General features: G+C 31.8%; 1 protein-coding gene across 1 annotated transcript in view; it reads left to right on the top strand.

Moving 5' to 3' along the window:
* The window catches only part of LOC143203394 (E3 ubiquitin-protein ligase ZNRF1), a 39922-nt gene extending 13947 nt beyond the window's left edge, over positions 1-25975 (top strand). Inside the window, exons 3-5 of the mRNA XM_076415511.1 lie at positions 23677-23772; positions 23892-23997; positions 24057-25975. Of these exons, the coding sequence (XP_076271626.1) occupies positions 23677-23772; positions 23892-23997; positions 24057-24114 (260 nt within the window). The 3' untranslated portion in view covers positions 24115-25975. The remainder of the gene's footprint in view (positions 1-23676; positions 23773-23891; positions 23998-24056) is intronic.
* Positions 25976-27106: the final 1131 nt, after the last annotated feature.

Here is a 27106-nt window from a genome sequence, read left to right on the forward strand (position 1 = left end):
GCACTGTGAACTACATCGGTTTTTTTTATTCGTTATAAGAACAATAATAATAACATATTCATTGTTGTTATCAGATGTGTGTAAACTATATTAATTTTTTGAGTCAAACTATTTTTTGATCAGCCAGACATTGACGGAAAATCGCCTTAATATCGTTAGTTATTAATTATTAACACTGAATACATTTGGGTCTGGGACGTTATAACATATATGAAAAGCCCTCGGCCCAACACATAGATGGCGCTAATTTTATTGTTTTCATCGTTGTTTTAGTTAGTAGTAACTTTCAAAAGAAAGCTGTTAAAATTTCATGATATTCTACGTTATATATAAGTTTGTAAGTTATTCTGCTACTGAATGACACTACTTTTGTTATTTTCAAAATAATGGACCAAAAACAGTTTCGTGTTTTATTTTACACTGCTTCTTGATAGGAAAAAAATACTGTTCAAGCGAATCAATGGCTTGAAAAGTATTATTAGGACTCCGTTCCATCAAACAGAACAGTGAAACGTTGGTTTGCTGAAATGGGGTAGTAGAGATTCCGATGATGCAGAACGAAATGGACGACAAATGAGGTGGTATCACCAGAAAATATAAAAAAAATCCACAATATCGTTTTGAGTGATCGAAAAGTGAAGTTGCGTGAGTTAGCTAACATCTTAAATCAAGACAACGCACCCTGTCACAAGTCAATCAAAACAATGGCAAAATTACATGAATTGAACTTCGAATGAATGGAGCTCCGTATTCTCCAGATTTGGCTTCCAGCGACTACTGGCTGTTGTCTTTGTTACGCCATGGTTGCGAGGCCTTTGTGGTACTCACCACCTAACTATAGGTATCAATATATTTCTGGTAACTTCGGCATGTTAATGTGTAAAGTCTAATTTCTAAAGATGTGTTTGTTAGACCGAATAGAGGGACTACTGTGATAAAAATATACGAATAACAGTAGTATAGGGTGAGTTAAGAAGGGTAGTAGCAGTAGAAAAAAGTAACCTGAATAGTGAAAAAAAATTAAATAACATCACAGAGAGTCCTGGGAATCTGTCCTGGGATCTTGGGACACAAACAACGCTTTTTCTGCAGAAGAGAATGGTCAGAAAAGAGCAAAAAAGAAAGCGTTTAGGTCACAACAGCGTACGAAGTATTGTAACAGAATGGTACAAACTATTGTTATTTGACTATAAATAATATGATCAAAATGTATCGATTATCATGACCCAGATTTTTTTTAGATACATTATGAGATTACAATAGACAAATATGTGTTTTGAAAGCGATTTTTTAGACTTTGGTTAAAAAACAAGTTTAATAATCGAAATTTGCAATTGAATCATTTGATTATTCAAAACGATTTTTTCGATTATATTGTTTGGTGAAATGTCCAATGCTATTTAAGAACTAGGTCGTAAGCAAGAGGTAGGAAAAAATTGTTCACAATTCAATACCGCAACTTCAATATATTACCATAATAACAATTTTGCACTTTTGTAATTTCTTACATCTCCTTCATTTAGATTCAGTTAAAGTATTGTCAGTTTTCGTAACCCTGTAGGTACCCCTTCCTGGTCCATAATATTATGCCACAGTATATTCTTTCAGTGTATTCATAGTAATTTTTTTTCTTTCCATTTTTCATATCTAGTCTATAGTCTGATTTAACTCCGTAGCACTTACGACTATTTTCTAAATAAAACAATAAAAGTTGATATAAATGCGTTGTGTCACTAAATACGGTACGAAGTGGTGTTAGGCTCCATCTGACGTTTCCAATTGAAAGTTTGATCTTTTTAACCATAACCTTCCTGAGAACGTTTCATCATTTGAGCACAATTTTGTCACGTCGAGAAAAATTGAGTTAACTCGTGAAGGGTTAATAAGATATTGAATGAATATTTAGGGTGAAAAATTTATTTACGTTGGGTTTCGCATAACTCTGTATTGAGAGAAGGAAAATACTTCAAAAAATAATCTAAAGTATAGAGTCTTTTCATTATTTAAAAATATAAATAACAACACTCGTTCAATTTAATTTTATTTATAAAGAAAAATGTAACTATTCTTTATCATCATCACCATCGCCATCAGAATCACCACTATTTATTTTTCAACATGATTGAACCCATTGTGTGTTACTAAATATATCGGTGTTTTCCTAAAAGTCTGTTCTACTACTAAACTAAGCCAACACGTATTTGTAGATAAAACACGTGTATTTTAAATATTAACTCTGAATAATTTTCGGCTACATTTAATGATAAATGCTCACGTATGAATCATAATGCCCGCTTTCGCATTTTTAAGGAATTGTTATTAAACGCCAGACACTGTTGGCAGCAAAAAAAGCACAACTTTGTATAATGCTCAAAAAACTGTTGTTAGACAAATTTCGAAGCCAGTGTTGATCTTACACTTTTTTTTTAGTTTTAATAAACAATGAAAAAAAATTTAAAATTTTAAATAAAAAAATTATATCATGTAGGACTTTGCAACACGAATTGCCAAATGCAATCCAATTTTCTGAAAAATAATAGATTATGAGTAGCATTGGGAACTATCGACTGTTTAGTAATTAACTACTTTTTACTATCGACTGTTTTCAGATGCTATTTTCGGTCTGACTGATTTTATTACTATTTACTATCGACTGTTTCAGTCATATACTACTATTAGTTTCATTCGACTGATTTTTAACGTTCTGGTTCTGTCGTCCTAGCTGCAACCTTGACAATAATGTACCCAATTTATGCTTATATAGATTTATATGTAATATATACAATTTTAAGATTTCTTTTGGTAGTTTCCGTGTAAATAACAATATATTTTATATTAATATAGCAGCATTTTGGAACGATATTTTTCAAGATTGTTAATGTAAAAAGATTAAAATTGTGAATGATAAAAAATAAAATACTTTTGACCGTTTTATGGGAATAATAGGTAATGTTTCGGTTACTCTCTAGATTTTTGTTAAAAAATATTTCCCTTCTATAATAGATAAAGCATTTACTTTTTTTTAAAAAGCTCTTATAGTTATTGTGCGATACTTTTTAATTATGTAATGGATTCGTATGATTAGGTATATGTTTAATTTTTATTTAGTATTTATGGTTATTGTACATCTTTAGTTTTTGTTTAAGTTCCATTGTATTGTCTATATTTATTATAGCAAATTATTTAAGAATATCAATTAACATATTAAAATACGATAAAACATTTGGGGGTATTATTCTATTCCTTTTTACAGATACACAGAACATGAAATATAAAAGTAATTCTACTTCCTTTAAAATGAAATTGTTAATTGCATGTTAATAGTATTCAGTAATTAATATTTTTTAAAGTTAATACGCGAAGGAATATGTACATCTCCATCTCACTTATACTACCGTTGGAAAATATAAGCACATAAAATTAACTGGTCCAAGGAATTATCTCCGTCCTTTCCTCTCTCACAATTTATACAGGAAAAGCTTCGTACATCTTCGTCTGACATTACGAATAGAAATCAAAACAGTCGAACCGTGCATTTGACTGAAAATAGTAATTACTATTTTCAGTCGCTAGTTTTTTGACTACCCAACGCTAATTATGAGCTAAAGAAATGGTTAAAAATCATCGAGATACAATACACAATAACATATTTTAAATAGGTCTCTCGTTTCCTGTCCGTTTAACATACATTCCGAAGCTTCCAACATTCGTGAGACGTATTCGAAATGTTTTGGTTAGCGAAAAAAAATACGTTCACCAATATTCATAATTCTATCGCGAACAATTCTCTAAAAATAACACGGACTATATGATCCGTTTTAACGCGTTGAGTGCTTTGTTCGAGAAATTAAAAATAGTAGCAATTCACTTCATCGAGTGCTATCGCCTCGGTTATAAGAACTGTAATGTGGAATTCGCCCAACGACAGGCCCGATAAGATCGTGAGGATTAGGTTTTTCGATGACTTTCGACGATTTTATTAGGAATGTACGGTTCAACAGCTTTTTAACATTTTTTTTTTGTTCTACTTGTAGAGTGATTTATACTGTTTTAATCGATTTTGTGTTAAAAACAAGTAATTTTTACAAATATAATAAATTATCTTGGAAAAATTGATGCCTTAGCATTGAATGAATTTGTAGTGAGTGGGAGGGGTGCTCAAGAATTTCACCGGGCACCATTGCATTTTCAGGAATCTTCTGGAACCATCCTCGTTCCTTATTTATTTAAAAATGGATCGTCACTCTAAAAGACGTGGTGATATAGTGTCAATATGGCAGATGTGCCAGAGCTTCTAGTGTAAACCACAAAGTTTTTACCAGATCATCAAATATATATGCTCTCCATGTTTGGTTCCAGCCATTATCACTGGTGTTTATAGACTTCCACCCCAAATATTCAGCAGAAACTTACTTAACGGTAACCCTGTATTTTTAGATTCATTCATTAAGTATTCTTATAACACAAAGAGAAAATATATCAACAACTGGTTCCATTTGTTCATGGAGTAACAGGTCAATTGAAAAGTCCCTGGCCTATCATAGTAAAACACATTTTTTTGGCAAAATTAGTTTGTTTTTATTCAACATAATTCCCTTCAGGGGTGATGCACTGATTACAGCGACCCGCCAACTTTTCGATACCGTTTTTGTAGTACGATTTGTCCTTTGCTTCAAAATAGGCCTCAGTTTCGGCGATCACCTCTTCATTCGACGAACATTTCTTCCCAGCTAACATTCTTTTGAGATCGGAGAACAGGAACGATTACTACTTATAACGATTATTATGTACATATTTTGTTTATTTTGTGTTAAAAATGCAAGTACTGTCAAAAATTACTTTTCAGTGAGTTCCTTATTTAGTTTTTGAAGTCGGTTCAATTTTTTTGTTAAAAATATTTTTAATTATTAATATTTTTATTAATTATATTTTTATTAATTTTTATTAATTATAACTACTACTGTTCATGAGTAAATGGTGTTCAACGAACTTATTGAACAATTCACTGCAAACAATCATTGTTATATTTATATATGTGTAATCTAACGTGTTGCAAATATAATAAATTGGTAACTAAACAAGGTTCTGATTAATTTTTCCTGAAATATCTGAATCGAAATATATTTATTTAATATTTAGTAGATCACGAGGTGATTAGTTGTGATTAACAGGGAGCTGACGTAAGAAAATAATATTTACCAACTGTGGTATTACCTCAAATTACCGTAATTAGAATGGACTGTAACAGGGAATATTTTTTACAGTATTTCTAATGATATATTTACTTTTACGTTTCAACGTACAAAATAGTAAGTACGAATTCCAAATGATGCGCAATCGATTAAATTTTAATTGAGCAGTGAAATGAAGATGATGAATAATGACTAATAAAACTTTCGACTTGTTTTTAAAGAGATATCACTAATAACGATGTGTGTACAGAGGATGGAAAAAATAATATGGATACCAGACGTCAAAACGTCGCAATGTTGCCATATCAACTCTGAGTTTAGTTCGGTTTGGCTTTGACATACAACCAAATTCTAATCTAAATAACATAATCAAATATAATTTATTTTAACATTATGGTAAATATAATGCATTTATACATATATATTTATATATATATATATATATATATATATATATATATATATTATATATTTATATATATATATATGCAACTACAATTACGTACACAGTTATAATAGTTTGTAGGTTGGGGTTGTGTTTGATTATATTTACATTGAACTCTTTTACCACCCATGAGTTATAGTTCTAGGCGTGTCTGTAGTTGTATCCCCTGGAGGCCTAATTTACAATTGTATATCCAAGTAATATGCTTTACTTCTATAGAGAGTATATTTACCTTTTACGCTTAGTTCTTGTGTCCTTCGGTACAGTGTTTATCTGTGAAGACATTTTGATATCACTGTATTTCCCCTTTTTTTGTTCTGTTAATACTTGTATACATCTTTCTTGATAAAATTAGATTTTATCATTGCATTCTACTTAACGCATTTACCATATCTGCAAAACAATTGCTATTCTTTCTCTCCTGACACATTTTAACAAAATGTTCATGTACATTATGAACAATTACACACATATCTGTGCACTTAAATCTGTTACACCCTACCTGTTTCCATTCTAATGACATTGTCTTACAATTTGGCAGAATTTAATCATATCATATTCAGAAAGTTTCATCATTTGTCAATTTCTTCTTCAATGTGTCTGATGGAGTTCATCCAAACCGAAGCTGTTATTAACCATTCCTGTTTCCAGGATGAGGTACAATATATCTGCAATGAATTAATAAATGTTATCGACTCTTATGACTATCAACTTTTGTTGTCATAACACTATTTTTATTATCATCTTGTCATGAGTGACTGTTGGGTATATTTCCCATTCTGAAATATCCATGTCTCATCTATATACATAAATTGAAACAATAAGTCTTCCTTCATTTTATTATATGCTTTTTCTTGCTAATTTTTTGATGTCTATACTAATATTCAGTGCAGCTGCAACACGCTAAAAATATTTTGAACAAACAAATTAATATTTAACAGTAAAAATACTTATCTCTCTAACAAATTTTACTGGCAAGATTGTGCCTCCATTATCTTCTTACTGTTCAAAGTAACTGATTAGGGACGCAATCTGTTCTGCCTGGCTTCAGAATTTTCAATCAGAGTAACAATAAGCAGCAATTTGAAATTTATCAAAACAAGCGAAGCATTAAAATAATATTTGCCGGTTTATAACCTCTCATCACTATGTTTTGAATCACTTTGTTTAGATGACGTCGGAGATGTACATCTACTCACTCGGTCCTCTAAAACTCTCCATAATGATTCAGTTATGTTAAGACATGAGTAATGTGCTCGCCAGGGAGATGTTTGTTGATGTTCTAATGCTCCTCAGACCAAGAGTTAACCCTTTTGGTTGTGTTTATGACCACATTATGGAATATGGCCGTGTTTGGGAGATATGCTAGTCATAGTAAGAACGTCATCACTGAGACGAGATATTCATTCTACTGCGAATCTCACTAGTTTTATGAATGAGAATACAATCTGATATACCATATGACTTTGTTTTCAAATTGTTTTATCTATCTCCTGTACATAAATGTTAACAAATAATATGTCAAGATAATCTTCCACAATTGGCAACCATTTTTCGTCATATCTGTATCGATTTAATATATGTAAAACTTATTTTAACAATGGTGGAACAATAGAAAATTCCTTTAGCAATAATATTCTATTTAAAGTTTAAACATTAAAAATGCAAATTAATTCCGTCTCGATATATTTAGTTGGTCATCACCAAGGTCAAAGTATGAATATGTCTACACATCAGTTCGTTGATACCGCTTCCACCCGATGATATTCTTTTGTTACTAGCATACTGTAAAACTGCGAATTTGTTTTCTTTTTATTTATAACTTATATAAACCTATATTAATTATCAAGTAAATGTATCGAGAATATTTTAAACTGGATATTATTTCCACCGTGTTGCAGGAAAAGAATAAACGGGCAGGTGGGTGAGGTGACGTAATAAAACTTTATTTACCAACTAATGCCATTACTGAAATTGCTGCAATTAGAATAGACTGCAACGGCGAAGGTTATTGGAACATTTTCTTACGTAGCTTTTACATTTCGATACAAATGCAAGGGAAACAATTTAAATAGATTTAATATTATAACCGATGGGATTTTAAACTGTGTTAATAAGGAACTCGAAAACGTCTTGTTATTAATACTGCGGTGATTTTTAATTTTTTAATTTGTCCAATTTTTTTACTAAAATCAGACTTTTATTCCCAAAATCGGGCCAACTGTGATTTGTTCAAAGTTTTTTTTTCATTTTAATTGTTAGTTTCATTGTTGAACATGTAGCATAGATATTCAGGAAGTAAGGCCCTTTAGTATCTTTAATATATATATATATATATATATATATATATATATATATATATATATATATATATATATATATATATATATATATAGTTTAGTCCGGATATATATAGTCCTAGTTTTAAAAATGAAATCATTGAGCTAGAAGTCAGAGAGAACTAAACCTGGCAGATAAGATGTACCAATTCATTGGCTTTATAAGCAGTATATTATATATATATATTTCATCTGCGGACCAAGTTTCTTTCCAGGAATTTTAGCATACAATGTGTTCCAAATGTTATATATTTATATTTATTATATATATATATATATATATATATATATATATATATATATATATATGTATGTATATATATATATGTATGTATATATATATGTATGTATATATATATATATGTATGTATATATATGGTTTAGCCTCTGATTTTTATATTTTTATATGGGGAATACTGGTAGACTGCCATTATATTTAAAAGATGTGCAAAGTTTTTTTAGTAATTTTTAAATATCACTGGTGTGTTTTTTTATTATTACGAATATGGTAGTTAACGAATGAATATTGTCTTAAAATGTTGAAATTAGATCTAATGCAACGTTAAAGCTCTTGTTAATGATGATGGAATATCGAAAGATGTCCAGTATTTAAATTAAACTGTATAGAGAGGCGAAAACTAAATTACATATATTAACTACTGCTATTGTAGGTCTGTAATTTTGTTTCAGGTTCATTACTCTTATTTCTTTGCGTGATGATAAGAGTGATATGTTTCGTATATGTATATTCTGTATTTTTCTGGAAATGATAAAAATGCAGTAGTTTTTTTATATGCCTTAATAAGAATTCATTTTTATAAGTATATTACCATACTTTTAATAGAGATATAAATATTTTGTATAAAATGGGTATATATTAGGTACTTGCATGTTTTTTGATCAGGGATATTTATTGGTGAACATCAATGTCCTTGTACAAACCATAAAATTTTAAACCTATATGTAATAACAGAGTTTAATTCCGTATTATGACTTAACAATACTCAATAAACATAAATGCTAATCATGGAATTCCTAATATTGCATTTCTGAAATTGATTCCAACGACTTAAAAGTGGTTTTGATTTCAATGACAAAAAACGGCCTGGAGGACCAAAAAGTTCGAAGACGATGAATTGCAAGACTTATTGGCTGAAAACCTAGCTCAAAATCTCAAAGAATTTTCAGACATATTTACATGCGATAGCAAAGACCCCAACGAAGGAAAAATGACCATTACACGAATTGATACTGAAAATGACATTTCGAACCGTTTTGACACCGTGGTTTCGTTGCTTGCCAGGTACCAACAACAGTTTTCTGTAGAGTATTGTGACTAGCGATGAAAACTGGATTTATTACGACAATTTTAAACAACAAAATCATTAGTTCGCCCAAGAGAACCTTCCACGTTGAAGCAGTATATTCATGGCCAATATCGTTCTTTCGACACATTATCGACAAATAATTCTCTTTTAATGCCTAATAGTAGCGTATATTTCTTGTTATTTATCTGGGGCTTCACTTTTCTTTATACATTTTTCTATATCTTACTTATTCATCAGATTTCTTATTCCCATCCCTATAATTTCGGGGAAATGGATTTATTTATGCCCGTGTTTTTTCCCCTGTTCGAGATTGCTAAATGATTGAGTTGGTCACGCACAGGAACATTGTTTACTTGGCAATTTAGTTGACGTTTACCACAGTCATTTCAGTTACTATTACTACAATGCGATTATTATCGAAATATAAACGCTTTTGTACGAAAAAAATGAACCTTGAAACTGTCGTAATTGTTGCTCAATTAAACATTAGATTTTTTGAATTTTTTCCTGATTCAGATCATTTAAACCATTGTTTTGAGTGTTCAAGTGCACAACTAAAATGTCCCAACAAGTTATATTAGCTCGTAGATTATTAGGAGATAACAGGTCAACTGAAAAGTCCCCTGCCTGACACATAAATGGCGCTACTATAATTAATGCATATGTTTTTAGTTAGCTCTAACCGTCAAAAGATGCATGTATAAATTTGACAGCTCTCGGATCATTAGTTTGTGAATTATAGCATTTTTAGTGAAGCAACTTTTGTTATTGTGAAAAAAATTGATAAAAAGGAATTTGGCGTATTGATAAAATATTGTTTTTTGAAGAGAAAAAATACATTTGAAGCAAAAACTTGGCTTAATGCCGAGTTTCCGGACACTGCCCCAGGAAAATCAACCATCAAGGATTGAAGACAATGGACGCCCAAAAGAGGTTGTTACCGACGAAAACATTTAAAAAACTCACAAAATAATTTTGAATCGCCGTAAATTGTAACTGAATGAAATAGCAGACACTCTAAAGATATCAACTGAATGTGTACATCATATCTATCACGAACTTTTCGATATTAGAAAGCTCTGTGACTAAAAACTACGACGAGTTGATGATTCGGAGAAGTGTTTGAAGGTAAGCGTAATAAACACTACTTTTTGCGTCGATATGTGACAATGGATGAAACATGACTCCATCATTTTACTCCGAAGTCCAATCCTCAGTCATCCGAGTGGACTGCATACGATGAACCTGCTCCAAAACGTGGGAAAACGCAATAGTCGGCTGGCAAGTTTATGGCGTCTGTATTTTGTGATGCGCGTGGAATTCTTGACTCTTCATTGACTACCTTTTAAAAGGTATTATTTTAACATGATCTTTCCATCCTTATTCCAAACGCAAGTTAAAACTAAAGCGAATTGTGTAGTACACAATAACAATAATTCACCCAATCATTACGCCCTAACTATTTTATTACAACGCTCTGATATAAAATAACGAAAATATTTACATCATAATCTGTGATAATTATTATTGATTTATGATCTGTGTATCTGACACGTTTTATTTAATAAGTTCTTATAATATCGCATACAGTTGCACAGATATCCAGGTCAAAAGAGTGCGATAAACGTTAAACTTTTAAAAATAATTTTGCGATAACGGTTTTGAGATTACCAATTACTAGAATATTTTCTAGATATTCTCTTTATGTATTTAAGTTTAATTTTTACAAATAGAAGTTTAAAATCTTAAAGTTCGTGTTACATAAAAGATGTGTAATTGTGTATCTTATTTATCCGCCTATCTACAAAAGTAGAGTTTAATCTCACAATCTTCAGCCTCTTTGTACTTTCTATTCTACGATTTTTACCACGATGGTATGGATTTATGTCCATTGCACAAAATGCCGAAAAGGTAGTTCAGACTATATTTCTTAAAATAGTCTCGAATTGCTTTCATAAAATAACAAAGAAATTTTTCCAGTGCTTCAAAGCTTTTCAAGGCTTTTAAAGTAAGAATTTTCTTTGGATATACTGGATGTGCCTCCCATACCCACTGTTTGCAAATATCTTTATGCCAAATCAATGCAAAGTTATCAAGATTAGCTTAATATCAAAAAGGGAGAAAATAAATATACAATATAGTAATGGCTTGTATATAAATTGTGACACCATAAGTGATGTTGAAGGGTATATCTTTATAAATACCTGGTCCATATGAATTATAAGGACTCACTCTATCTATACTGGGTCTTTATTTCCCTGAATTGTATCAAAAATAGCCACAGAGAATATGATAACAGTAATTATTAAATTAATACCACAAAAATAGAATAGTCTAACATTTATTTGTTATAATTTAATATCTAATACTATAATAGCTTGCATGACGAATTTATAGCTATGGCACCTGAGTCAGATAATTTGTAGATATTAAAATTATTCATGCGTTGATAATAAACCATTTTTATTGCAAACATACATATAAAAGTGGTGTGAAAAATACTCGTTTGTTATTTTATAATTTTAAAGATTTGGGTAAATAATATAAAATATAGTGTGATGTATTGTTTAATACAAAATATACACTGATTATATTATGATGAATATTTATAAACTCAGTTACACTTACCTACTGTATAATTGTACAAAATAACATATAACAGGTCAATTGAGAAGTCCCCGCCCTGACACATAGATGGCGCTACGAGAATTAAATCCATATGTTTTAGTTAGCTCTAAGCCTCAAAACATGCGTGTTTACATTTGACAGCAATCGGATCATTACTTTGTGAATTATAGCACTTTGAGTGAAGCAACTTTTGTTATTGTGAATAAATGGATAAAACGGAATTTCGCGTGTTGATAAAATATTGCTTTTTGAAGGGGAAAAATACAGTTGAAGCAAAGACTTGGCTTGATACCGAGTTTCCGGACACTGCCCCAGGAAAATCAACCATCAGGGATTGGTATACTAAGTTTAGACGTGGTGAAATGAGCACCGAAGACGGTGAACGCAGTGGACGCCCAAAAGAAGTTGTTACCGACGAAAACATTTTAAAAAATCCATAAAATGATTTTCAATGACCGTAAATTGAAATTGAATGAAATAGCAGACACTCTAAAGATATCATCTGAACGTATACATCATATAATTCACGAATATTTTGGGTATAAGAAAGCTCTGTGCAAAGTGGGTGTCGCGCGAGTTCACTTTTGACCAAAAACAACGACGAGTTGATGATTCGGAGCATTGTTTGAAGATGATCAAGCGTAATAAACCCCAGTTTTTGCGTCGATTTGTGGCAATGAATGAAACATGGCTCCATCATTTCACTCCGAAGTCCAATCGATAGTTATCCGAGTGGATTGCACACGATGAACCCGCTCCAAAGCGTGGGAAAACGCAACAGTCGGCTGGCAAGGTTATGGCGTCTGTATTTTGGGATGAGCATGGAATAATTTTCATTGACTACCTTGAAAAAGGAAGGACCATTACAACAGCGACTATTACATAGCGTTATTGGACCGATTGAAGGACGAAACCGCCCAAAAGCGGCCGCATTTGAAAAAAAGTGCTGCTTCACCAAGACAATGCACCGTGTCAAAAGTCAGTGACAACGATAGCAAAAATCCATGAATTGAACTTCAAATTGCTTCCTCATCCACTGTATTCTCCAGATCTGGGAAGACATTTTCGTCGAATGAATAGGTGATCGCCAAAACTGAGGCCTATTTTGAAGCAAAGAACAAATCGTACTACCATTTTTTGTTATAACATATTTATTAGATACGCTTAGTACAATCTTAATTTACAATTAATTTATTACTACTTTTTTTATGTACTTGGTTTAATTCACAAACAAAACGAGTGCGAGAGAATACATCAATATGTATTCCTCAATTATAAAATTATAACAACTTATAGCTATAGTTTACACTAAAGCTAGGTATTGGCAATTATTCGAAGAACCTTGTTTTGACAGCGTTGTATGACTAGTTGATTTGAATTTTTAGTGCAACCCCATATTTGTACCCCATCGGTCCAAATTGGCTTTATAATTATCTTATAGATCAACCTCTTTGATTTTAGATCAAGTTGAGAGTATCTTCCGACTAACCAGTATAGTTGTTTTATTTTGGTTCTAATGTGTTTTGCTTTTTGTCTGTATTACAAAAATGGTATCGAAAAATTGTAATCAGTGTATCACCCTTGAAGGGAATTATATTGACTAAAAAAAACTGTCTATTATGAATTGACCTGTTAAAACAAAAGTCCTGTATTTATTTATATACAATTGCATCTGTTATATAAAAAGGATCAATTGAATGAGTTTGTAATTATTCACTGTTAACAATTTTCGTTAAAAGACTTAATGTAGGTTAATTTTTGGTACGCGGTATATATCGAGAAGTTAGCGCCGGCGTTCGAGAGGCATCGCGACGCCACGGGACGACTCCGTTTCCGGACGCCTATTTGCAGCGTGCTATGCGAGTGTGTGTATCGGTTGCCAAAAATTCCCACCGTAACCTTTACCGTTATCCCGACCCGACCGGTATCGTCCTATTTTCGTGCCTCCAGCCAGATAGTAAACAAGTGGCGAAATGTTTTTGGTCGGCGTAAAGTTCACCGATCGACCGACACAAACCGATCAACCGTAATTATCGAGAGTGTCGTCGAGTTTACTTAGTCGACGAGCTTCTTTTTGGGTACACGATAGCATAAACCCCCGTACAGGCACGGATATTCGTCCAAATGCCACACACGATCCCAATATCGCGGTTTAGTATCTGTAGATTCGACCTTTAACCTTTTTAGTCCTACGGCCATGGGCGTCACGATCGGTTCGTGTTTGCCTGAAGATGAACAGGACAACGGTCAGCCTTTTCATAGAGTTGTCTACGGTAAATATATCGTTTATTTAATATTAATCATAATAGCGACAATTAACGATGTGTCCATACTGGACATAACTTATTGTGATATATGTATGCTATCGTTATGGTATCTAACTGTTATGGTAATCATATGTGATAGTAACGAAACCTTTACATAAAGTCAAAATATTGTTTTTTAATAGATTCGTCAATAGATACATGTACAGAGATATTTATTAGTGGTCAAGATATGCGATAATAGCAAGACAAAGTACATATGTTATTAGTAGTAAATATGCACCAATAATAATAATAATACAGAGAGGTTATAGAAAACATAAAGCCTGCAGATATAGAATAATATTAGGTACTAGCGCGTATTTCGATCAGTGATACCTATTGGTGAAAATGCGAAATAAATAAAATATTAGTTTTCCATTTAGTATTATTCAGTTCATACAGACGCTTACTTCTGTTGACTGATTTGAAAGAGTCGGATACTGAGGCCCTCCAAACATTTTATTAGCTTATGGTGATGCTGTTTCGTCATATCCCAACGGTCGAGTTTCCGTTCCAAGTCCCAAGAACGACCTGGAATACCCTAACGGTTCGAAGATAATTATTTGTAAGTCTTCTTGGACAAAAACTAAGGCCAAACACTCTCATTTCAAAACGTTCCAACATCGCGGTTTGATTACTGGCGAAAAAATCTAGCTCAAAGGTCATCGGTTAGTCCGGGAGAGTTATCCAGATCGACACCAAAACGGAATATTCATGGCCAAATTCTTACCGTGCATATTGTGGGACCAGCAAGGTGTTGTGCATTACGAGTTGTTAAAACTGAATAAAACTGTTAAATTGGAATTTGAAATACCACTTTTTGGCCAGAATACGCAACCACCTAATAAAATATAGAACACAAAAAGTAAAAAATATGGAAATATTAATAATTAGTTAAGAAACATTTACGTGCACAAATGCCTAGAAAAATTATTAACATAAATAAGTCGGTATATGCATACAAACAGATATATAAAAAACGTTCATACATTTTTAATTTGAAACATGTAAGAACATCTATATTGTGATTTATGTTCTTTTTCTTTAACCTATATCCTGCTCTTAGGACTCTCAATCTTGACTATCAATCACAGTTATTATGGCTACATCTTTAGACTTTCAGCTTAAACAATGCTTTAACTCAGTCAACATATTTCTAGTTCCCGACGGTTGAACTCTACAACTAAAAAATCTAATGCACCGCAAAAATTGTGAAGATATAATTCTTCATTCGAGATATCCATACGAGTTGCTTCTCGGTCAGTATTTTAACTGTTCTTTAATTATTAATTCTTTATAATATATTTTGCAAATGAAAGTCATCAAGTATCCTTTTACGAACTAGGGGTTTATCTGTACTGGACCTACAGTTTAACGTGAACCAAGGTCTTCGACATTAAGCCTACCGACTGGCGAGTAACCAACTTAGAAATCATCCCAGAAGACATCTTACCCAGCCTGGTTATTGGCGTGACGGGGATCATTATCCTTGTCGCATTTTGCACTCTTGCCTAGGACAATCATAAATATTAAACAATCACAAACATAAATTTACGAACATGCCCCAGCCCCAGTTGTCGCCTTTACCACTGCGCCACCAAGCCGGCAATTTAACGTATAGTACTCGGTCAACATATTTCTAGTTTCTGACAGTGAAATTCTGTATCTGAAAGGTTTTATTCACCACAATAATTATTACCTCATTTGAGATATCCTTAGATTATCCTTAACCATTGTCTCTTGATCAACTGATTTTTATGAAAATTAAATATTCAAATTAAAGACATGAAGGCGTGTATGTAGAAAACATAACTAAAGAAAATTAAGACTATTTAATCACACAATTATTAAAAAGTTTAAATATTTTTCTTTTGATTCCCTGCCACTTCATTTCTTTTATTTGTTGTAGTTTTTCTGTGTTTTCGTTTTATATAATATACTCGTCTATTTATCACTTTTATTTCATATATTAATATTTTTATTTGTTTTTGTTTCTATAACTGTCATAGATATGAAAAATTGATACAGAGAAAAATCATAAGAAAAAGGAAATAAATATTATATATTTTATAATTTTCTAACTATATATATATATATATATATATATATATATATATATATATATCCATTATTTATTTAAATCATTTACATAGTCACTGATTCATTGTCACCCACTTGCTTCCATGACATCCACGAATTGAACTCAACAAGGAACAAAAACGAATCGATACTAATACTTATGCAGAGCATTTTCCAGTATGAACTCATATCTAATGCAGCGCTAAATAATTTATTTCTTTCTGTTACTATCTGGCTGTGTAACTGGCCGAGTTATCGTTGAACTTTTAATTTAATGTCCCATAAAATGACAGATATTGTTTGAGAGTTATAATCGCTTGTTGTACTACAACGTATTTAGTGAATTATTAATGAATTGGCCTTCGAATTTCTTCACCTCTATTTGTAATTACACAAATTATTTTGTTCAAGGCATCAGGAAATACGAAAATTGTATGTCGGTTTATTTCCAAATACTTTGTGTTATAGTTAGTAGATTTACTTTTAACTCTTCTTTAGAACAATTTAACCGTTTCTGCTTAAACTATCAAAGTAACATAATATATTTATGCTCATGTTTTCTGATCATTCAACGTCATGGTGATAAGATACGGAAGTCAAGAAACCTGAAAATTGTAGATGTAACTAATAACGACTAATTCACTAATTTGTAACAGCAACAGACGTTCGAAAAAACATTAGGTCCTTACACGTATTTTAATTAGTGATACTGATGAGAATGCGAAGCTCGAATTAAACGTTCAAAATTGCATTTTCCACTTCTATTACTTTTGTTGTTTGATTTTTAAAGAATCCGCTATCGAAGCCCAACAAACAGTTTTGGTTTCAATGATTTGAAAGTGGTGATTTTGATGTCAATAGCAAAGAACTGTCCGGAGATCCAAGAAATGTCAAGGACAATGAATTGCAAATTCAGACTGTCAAAGAATTTTCAAGGAGCTTGACTGGTAATTTAACTCTTTCCAGACATTTTCATGGGATAGGAATATTCTTATAGAAAAATAATTTAAGGTAACGACGACATTATTTTTACAAATGCAATATGACGTTGAAGACATTGAAGAAGGTGATATAATAATTTGAAAGAATATTAGGACTATTAGAAGAGTATTAGAAGGTATCAAACCTCGGTCTCCAGTTCGACCGCAGTTTCCAATGGTCAGCTCAAATCCAACACGCTATCTGCAAAGGCATTGGGGTGTACAGTCTCTTCCCACTCCTCTGCAGAGAAAATAAACTGTCAATCCCCCAGAAAGCGACACTATAAAAGTCTGTCTCTTTGGAGCACAGGTGTGGTACAGGTACGTCTCTGAAAGACAACTTGCACTAATTCAAGTGTTCCAGACCAAAAAAATCCGCGCGTTACAATGCCCCATGGTTTTTGAGGAACGTCAACACTCCCCTCGAACCAGGCATCCCGTTCGTGAAGAGTTTCAAGAGCATGCTCAGTGTATAGTTCTCCATATGCGCCTTAGAACTCGACAACACCTTGATCAAATACCTACCCATCCACAAACCTCGGTAGTAAACAAACTACGACAATCCCAGTCGTAACCCAGGGTCTCTGTCGCCCGCAAAACACTTCACTATCCGAACCCGAAGCGACATCAGCAAAAGACCATTTGGTTCTTTCTAGCTGGTTATTCGGAACAAGAAAAAAAGAATATTAGGACTGAAGGAAATGCTGAAGATTTTTACCATTTTACTACATGGAAGTTAACTAAAAGATTGAGCGGAGTGTGTACTCCTATATATACAATAATTGTTTGAAATAATCAGAGAAAATAACATTGAGGTATAATTATATGTACTACTGATGATATATTAATTATACCACCCTATCTTCACCTCAATAGCTAATTGTTTACATCTTTGTTTGCTTGGATTGCTATTATCCGTCGTCATACTTCGTATTTTTAAATTTTATTCTGATACTAATAAACTCGATAATTTTTGAAAAGCCGAGATAACAGTTTGACGAATACTGCGTAATTGTTGTACCGAATGATTTAATGAACTAGGAGCAAATAAATTACTTATATTATTTTACAACCTACTTCCTGTTCACTGTTTAAGATTTCGTGTTATCTCTAATAGTTCAAATTAAATCTTGTACCAAAAAAAAACTACTTCACATTTAATTTGCTATTATAAATTATGCTTGATGTGGTATACTATAAGCTGCTAAAACCTAACGAAACCATCAATGAGAATCGCTATTGACTACAATTAATGCGTTTAAACCTAACACAGTGCTGAAAACCGGCGGAATACGAGTAAAGACACAGCAATGTTGTTATTCAGCGTGACAACCTTCGCATGGTCGTAGATTTATGTTTGTGATTGTCCAGAAAGGCAAGAATGTAAAATCCGACAAGGAAAATGATTAAGTCAAGCCAGTAACCGGGCTGGGTAAGACCGGATGTCTTCAGAGGTGATCTCCGGGGTTCGGAACCCACCTTAAAGAGTAGGTCCAGTCTAGAAAAACCCTAGTTGGTAAAAAGGATACTCTGAAATATAATTAAAAAAACTCAAGTGGTTGCCGCACTGTAAATAGTCAAGTTTTCAGTTCAGAACAAGAATTAGCTACAAAATGTCGACATATTCCTGTGCTGAAATTGAAAATGACGATCACAACATACATGAATAAGCTAATTAATTATTAGAAAGCGATCTAGTTAAAATATGTTGATGGATAATGGGCATGGCGGCGGTTTTAGCGTCACTGTTATATAAAGGCGACATGACCTTTAGTCACGATTCAAAAAAAAAATCGAACATCGGCCGCAATTTATATAATAACACCTCGATTGTATCGATTTCTTACAATTTATAACAATCATGACGATGTTTTTTTTATATACATAACCTCTTTTCACTGAACACCAACTTTCGGAGAAATTAATAAACTTATTTCATTCGTAAATATTTTCCTTAATCCTACGCTATTGTTGTACGTTAGACATCGTAGTTCATATTAAATTATTTGTTAATTGAAACATAACTATGATTTAGAGAGAAGTACATTCCATTCCAACCCAGACATTGTTTGTGTAACTCTTCTGTTGTTTTGTGGTAACAGATGAATATTATTCGATGGTTCAACACATACAGTGGTATTTTGCGATAGGTTTTGCTACAGCGACTAATTTTATTGATACTTCAGATATTGCTGAAGATTTTAGACCATCCGATATGTTTCATCAAACTCGAGCTTTATGATTATTGGTGAGGTTGTTGTTGGAAAAGATATATATCTGCCTAAGGCTGCAGAAAAATGCTATTGACAGTCAATAAGTTCTACCAATGGAGTAGGGACTGGAAAATACAGATATAAACCTAATTATATCAGTTGGCGAATGCCCGATTCCTCAAGCAGAATCAGCTAAATACCTTGGCATCCATCTCGATGGTTGGTTAAATTAGAATAATTCGTTTTTCCTTTAATTTCTGAATATTATTTGATGCATTTTAGACTTTGATACAGAGTTTCTCTTATTTGTAAAACTGAAGATGTTGTTAGTTATACTTTACGAAATACAAGAACAATGTTTGGTGAAAACAGCATGTGAGTTTGGTGTGTAATAGTTTCTGCTATTGAACAATCACTAAAACCAACATCCGCACTGAATAGTTTTTGTCCATTTTTTTACTTGTTAACAACTCCACAAACTTCTCTAGTCTTACCTGCAACAAATATATATTGCTATATCTAACCATATTCTGTATATTTATCATGTATTGTTTTTAATGTTTTATAAGACTGATGCTTTTTTTTTTTCATTGTTCATTGTGTTCATTGTGCGTGTGCAATCAACTTTTTCTTTATGTTTTTACACATTGAACTGTGTTACCTTTATTTCTTTTATTTTTGGTTCGTTCTCCATTAATTATTTTCTTTTTTTTTCTACATATTTTGTAGATCTAATCTAATGGTATCATTTATTCCTTTGTTATACGTTTACCCATCCTTTTTAGACTAGCTTTAAATGCTTTTACAACGTGTTCTTCCTCCATTAATTCACCCACAGGCATCCAGTAACATATAACCAGTATTTCCATATTGAAAAATGCAATTGGCAGTCAACAAGTTCTACCAATGGAGTAGGGACTGGAAAATACAGATATAAACCTAATTATATCACTTGGCGAATGCCCGATTCGTCAAGCAGAATCAGCTAAATACCTTGGCATCCATCTCTTTGGTGGGTTAAATTAGAATAATTCGTTTTTCCTTTAATTTCTGAATATTATTTGATGAATTTTAGTCTTTAAAACTAAGATTAATTCTTACTGAGATGTTATTAGTTATACTTTACGAGATACAGGAACAATGTTTGGTGAATACAGTATGTGAGTTTGGTGTGTAATAGTTTCTGCTATTGAACAATCACTAAAACAAAATATTCGTCAGATACCACTAGATCGTTAACTACCGACATCCTCACTGAATAGTTTTGTCCATTTTTTTACTTGTTAACAACTCCACAAACTTCTCTAGTCTTACCTGCAACAAATATGTATTGCTATATCTAACCATATTCTGTATATTTATCATGTATTGTTTTTAATGTTTCATAAGACTGATGCTTTTTTTTTCATTGTTCATTGTGTTCATTGTGCGTGTGCAATCAACTTTTTCTTTATGTTTTTACACATTAAACTGTGTTACCTTTATTTCTTTTATTTTTGGTTCGTTCTCCATTAATTATTTTCTTTTTTTTTCTACATATTTTGTAGATCTTCCTTAGTTCTAATTTACATTATAATATTTTTTTTACTTCAATGTTCTGTTCTTCTAATGTTCTTCATTTTTCATCATTGTTACAATTTTTTCGAATCAATATTAGTTTTTTCTACACTTCCTCCTGTTCAATCTAATGGTATCATTTATTCCTTTGTTATACGTTTACCCACCCATTTTAGACTAGCATTGAATACTTTTACAACGTGTTCTTCGTCCATTAATTCTCCCACAGGCATCCAGTAACATATAACCAGTATTCCCATATTGAAATTTGTTTGAATTCGTTCACCATAACTTACCTTTATTGAAATGTTGCACGTTTTTAACATAATAGAAGCCCCTGTTAATGTTCTATTTTTATTTTTTCAATTTTACTAAAAAAAAATTAACCATTCTTTATATATCTCGAAGCTCCATATACCACGCAGCTGTATTACCTGAGGATCCTCTTAGAAAAAATTACGTCAAATTTGGCACTTCTACATATTTATTTAGCAAGTTAACTTCAATATAATAATTTCTCAATAATTTTCGTAAATTGATAATGATTTGTTAACGTTCACGAATAGAATTATCCTTTCATCGTTCTAAATAAAAACCCTATATCGGAAGAACAATTATTTTAATGATTTACAAGCAACAAGCAATGAAATATTAATCATTGATGGCATCAAAATGAATGACATTATCGTAAATTCATAAACAAATCAGTGAGTCATTTAATTATTATAATCAGAATTATTTCTATTGTTTTTTTTTTAATAATCATGACTACTCAGACTTGCTATCAGTTATGTAATCGCTTTATTGTTATTGCAAGACAGTGGTAGTGCCTTAACACGTTTTATTCCATGAGCAGGTATATTATACGTCCATCACGGTTCTTGATGCCGTGTTTTTTTATTCCGTAACGTAGAGTGACTGGTTTTGTACGGTTTTATTTGGTTTATATGAGCACTCCGCTTATTGCTGTCAAAAATAATACATTATTAAGTTAGTTGTGCAGTCGTGATAGCCAGTGCTTTATAATTCATCATTTATATCCGGCGAAAGGTTTATTTATTTCTCTCTGGTTTTACCCACTGGACGAGATAATATTTTAACTGGTGGTTAAAATTTATAAGTAATTCGCCATGTTTAAAACAGGTAAATTATAGAAACGTTATGAATATTAAAATTTTATTAGATCGCAATCTCAATTACTGTTTGTAAATTTGATGTGATCTGGCTGATATTTGCTTTGACTTCTTTCTCTACATTAATTTTTCACGTGTAGATTTCTCTTCGTTTAAGAAAAGTCAGAAGAGGAAGGGAGATAAATCTGGCCAATAAGCCGGATGAAGAAATAAGTCGTACTTTGAAAATAGACCAAATTAGAATCATTTTTACTTTTTCTGAGTTTAAGGGATAGTTACTCACATATAAAGAAGATACGTTATATGTAAGTTTCTTTTCATTTATTTTTCAATTAGAGACATTGTTGGCAGTTGTTTGAGATTTGTTGGAACTTTCTGAATGTCTGAATAGACGGGGGGATCTACGGAGGGTGTCTTCCGGCTCTCTTCTAAAAAAAGAAAGAGGCAAGAAATTTAACTAATTTTCTTACTCAAATATTGTTCTAATTTGTTTTCAAATATTAAAGATTAAGGACATATTTTAATATATTATATTTTTAAACTTTTATATGAATTTTATAAAGTTAAGCTATAAATATTAAAAATCGGCTTCCATGTATTTGTGCCCATAAAATTTAGGAAATAGTCGATTAATTTCCTTGAAATGTTTACACAGCGAGGCATTATATATATATATATATATATATATATATATATATATATATGTATTGTTTTACCTTAATTATTTATTATTAAATTATAGGGAATCATTAAATCCTTTATTTCTAGTTTTTTTTTCTAAGAAAATATTATCTCCTTAGAACCGAAAGATGTAATAAAAACATAAATACTATATAAGTACTTTATGAGTAATTATTTTACTGATCATCATAGTATTGTCATAAAACATACTTGACAATCCAAAGTGTTTTTTAGTTACTATAAAAATGGAACTGAAACAATATTTTCTGATAAAAATAACAATAAAAAGTTTAAAAACAAAACACGATAGCATGTCGTAAATAGCAGTATGAAAAATGTTTAAAAGATAACAAATCTACGCAGCCCCTCATCATAAACCAGTTTGGAATCCAGAAGAACACACACACACAAAGCCATCAAAATCGATAGAATCGTTTAATTCTCATTAAGTTATAGGTATAAATTGTGCAAAAAATTACACCTATATATACTATGCGATCATAGATGCATTTTGCACGAAAGCGTTGTATAGCCTAAAATAGCCTCCAGCAATTAGCAAAACACATTACTTCTCAGTGTCTCCCAGCAAAAATAAACGTGTCGTTTCATAATTAAAAGATTTTTCAATCAATGTTAAGGTAAAAGTATAACTGAACAAACCTAGCCAATATATTTCTGAATGTATAAATCAAAGATCAAACATAGTAGTAGTTTAAATATATTTTTGTCCAACTGACACTGATATTGTACCAATCCAGTAACATCACTCAGCTTACAGTGGTCGTTTTCTTTCAGGCATCAAATGTCCCGTATGCAGCAAGTTCGTGGTTCCCGATGATATTGAATGTCATCTTGTCATGTGCCTCACCAAGCCCCGCCTTTCCTACAACGGTAAGTCGACGTTGCCACAATATATATATATATATATATATATATATATATATATATATATATATATATATATATATATATAGCCCCACTCAAGCCCCCTTTCCTTTCTCACGTTGCAGAAGACGTTCTGACTGACGATAAAGGAGAATGCGTCATATGCCTGGAGGAACTGAGCCAAGGAGACGTCATCGCCAGGCTGCCCTGCTTATGTATATATCACAAAACGTAAGCTGAAGCTGCATTATGACGTATAACATTGTCCCTAATCCGTTCGTTTGTTCCAGATGTATAGACCAGTGGTTCGAGGTGAACAGATCGTGTCCAGAACATCCAGGGGATTAGCAATAAGCTCGACCACCGCACGGGCTTCACATCACCGTTCTCCTTAGTTGCTCGTTTCACTACGTTTTCGTTAAGACTCTGTACATATTGTGTATAAATATTTAGGTGTAAAATGAACTAATAATCTAAATGGAATAGACTGAATAAACCAGATGAAGATGAAACAAAAAAAAAAACATTTATAGTACCGCCCCGAGTTAGAGAAAGACCCGGGGCCCAGTTCTAACAACCTTGTGCTGTCTTTGGTATATCGCAGCATATCACACCGAAGAAGATCGAACCACATTTGAACGACCATTGGCGGGTACGGTTCCTTAGCTTTTCTATCTCGAAACTGCGTTACGCCGGGCGAGGTTCATCTAGTGACTTGTTTCCCCCTTGTTTTGTTTACCCTTTTCTTTTAGCCGAGAGGACGTCCGCCAATGGGCAGCCATTTTTCTGTTTCCCGTTAATGAGTTACACGCGGAGGAAATTGTGTCATATGTAGATATTAATCGATATTAGTCATATTTTCACTGTTACGTTTTATTAATTAAAGAAAATATTTTCTCTTAATCGAGATTCTGTTTTGTTTGACCTGTTTTTCGCTACTTTTCTCTTGGAGAGATATATCTTCATTTGTGTACGTAACTGTTAAGCGACACCTTCAAAAAGCACGAGACTCAGGTTATTAGGAAAACAATTATTAACATTACCGAGAAAAGCCAACTGCGACCAAATTTTATTTGATTATCATTTCTACAAATATACAAAATACTAGAAATTTTGATGTGATAACATTTCATTATTTTCCCATATTTAAAACTGCTGGTAATTCAAACTTAATCTTAGTGTTAGATATAATGTATTGGGACCAAAATAATTATTTACAGTTACCAACTATTGTTGTAATATTGGTCAAAAACCTGCCTGTGGCCTTCTCAATTGTTTTTATCATCAACAACTAAGACTCAATTTAAAATCATTATATTTTTGTGTTCTAAATATAAATTAATGGTTGTTAAGAGGCTGTTTCGTTTGTTTTGATAATGAGCAATATATAAAGGCTGGTACCTTTGGGAACACACTGCAAATAAATATGCAGGTATCCTGTTGGTGTGTTTTTTTATACCAAACGCTACTTACGTAAATTAAGTTATATTTCTCCAAAGATTTTATTGTTGGGATTACATTTTAAGTAATGAATTGTACTATAATAAAAATTATTCGGATATCAACAACTAAAGTAAATATAATAAAAAAAAAAGATTAAAAAAACTAGTGCTAATGTTGTATTTGGAGAAGTTATTTTGATATGCGATGAAACTGTTAAATATAAGAATAACGGCATGAACTGAAGCATGTGTTTTACTGTTGATTTTTCATTTTGTTGGACAATGTTTTGTGACTGAAATGGTGAAGACGAAGGACGAGGTGCTAAAATAATAAATACTGTGACGATTGATTGATTGATTCCTTTGTTGGTGTCTTGCCGATGATCCAAGGAACTGCGATAGTTGAAGTTAGGTTTGCTTTCCGGTTTTTCTGTTGTTATTTATTAGCTAGCGTTATATTTCGTACGGGGAATTTCGCCGATTGCTTGATAAAAACGTTGTAATTGTTTTGTTTCCGGAGATACTTAAAACCTTGTTTTTTTCGAACGACAAGCGAGATTTCCCGAAGGCTTCTTCTGATTTTTGTCACATTGATTAAAGTCCTTCCACGAATCGGGACAAATAATGCGCCATAGACGGCGAAAAGAGAGATTTCCTTTTTGCAAACTTCGATAGAAGTGCCATATTTTCCAGTATGAAATGTTAATTACCCTTACATAGGTATAATAGTCACTAGTTTATTAAAAATAAAGTGATACATTTACAAACAGTTTTTTTTATGTTACCTATTACCAGAGTCCTTTCCCTACAATAATTTAATAAATAAAAACGACAGCGCATTCACCATTTACTAAGACCTGGGCAAAAATGTTCAACTCTGAAAGTAATCAACGTATTGATATATTTTTGTATAACATTGCATTTTAACAGGTGAGTGTTTTTATGTACTTACTACTCTAAAGTTTTGATAAAAACAGACAATTTCAATTATTTTTTACTTACATACATCTAGTTTACTTATATTTTTGTTCACAAAATTAAAAAAATAGTCTGTGGATTGACTTAAAAGTTGAATGGACAGTTTTAGACACAATACAAAACAATTAAAAATTATTTCGTATGTGTAGCACAATTGAAGAATTTGTGTTTAAAAGAATTTGAATAAGTAGGATATTTTTCCCTTACTACTTTCACTCTTTATGGGTTCTAAAGGGATGTCGCGCTGTATCACTTTATTACACTTTGGAACTATTGAGTGATGGTCACGTTAGACTTGCTAGCAATACTTTATTACTGGATTTCATGTGACCAAATAGGTTTAAGTATTGATTCATACAGAAATAGCTTGTTTTCAAATATGTTAAATTATAAGATGATTATATTATCAGTTAAAAAAAGTGACTATTCACAAGTTTTATGTACATGCTGTATACAATTAATTTTTTTATTGTGGAAATAATTTTATTATATGTGTCCTTGCAACATATCTGTGTGCCCTAGCATACTTTTATTTACCACCATAACAATAAATATCAGTCGAATAAGTAATATTTTTCCAAAAGAATATTTTTATTGTTAAATTTTCTCACCATTTATTAAGCTATTAATGACATTTTTATTTCGATAAAGATGGTTGGTGTATTCACACAAATGAAATAACATTTTGATATATGTTACCGTCTTTTTGTTATAGTGAACGTCAGATTATCTGTTTATGTTTAGGGATTGTTTTATTTTATTACATGTACCAGCACATTCACCATTTACTAAAATCCACGAGAAGTTGATAATTAAAGTAATACATGAACGAATCCTTATTTTTTATGACTAAACGCATTTCTAACAATTTAATCCTACGTTTATATTTTGCGATAAAATATGTTATGGTATTCGGATAA

The sequence above is a fragment of the Rhynchophorus ferrugineus genome, unplaced genomic scaffold (assembly GCF_030347505.1).
Source record: "Rhynchophorus ferrugineus isolate W39M unplaced genomic scaffold, kcgeb_rfMv2 rfM10, whole genome shotgun sequence".
Lineage (NCBI taxonomy): Eukaryota > Metazoa > Arthropoda > Insecta > Coleoptera > Curculionidae > Rhynchophorus > Rhynchophorus ferrugineus.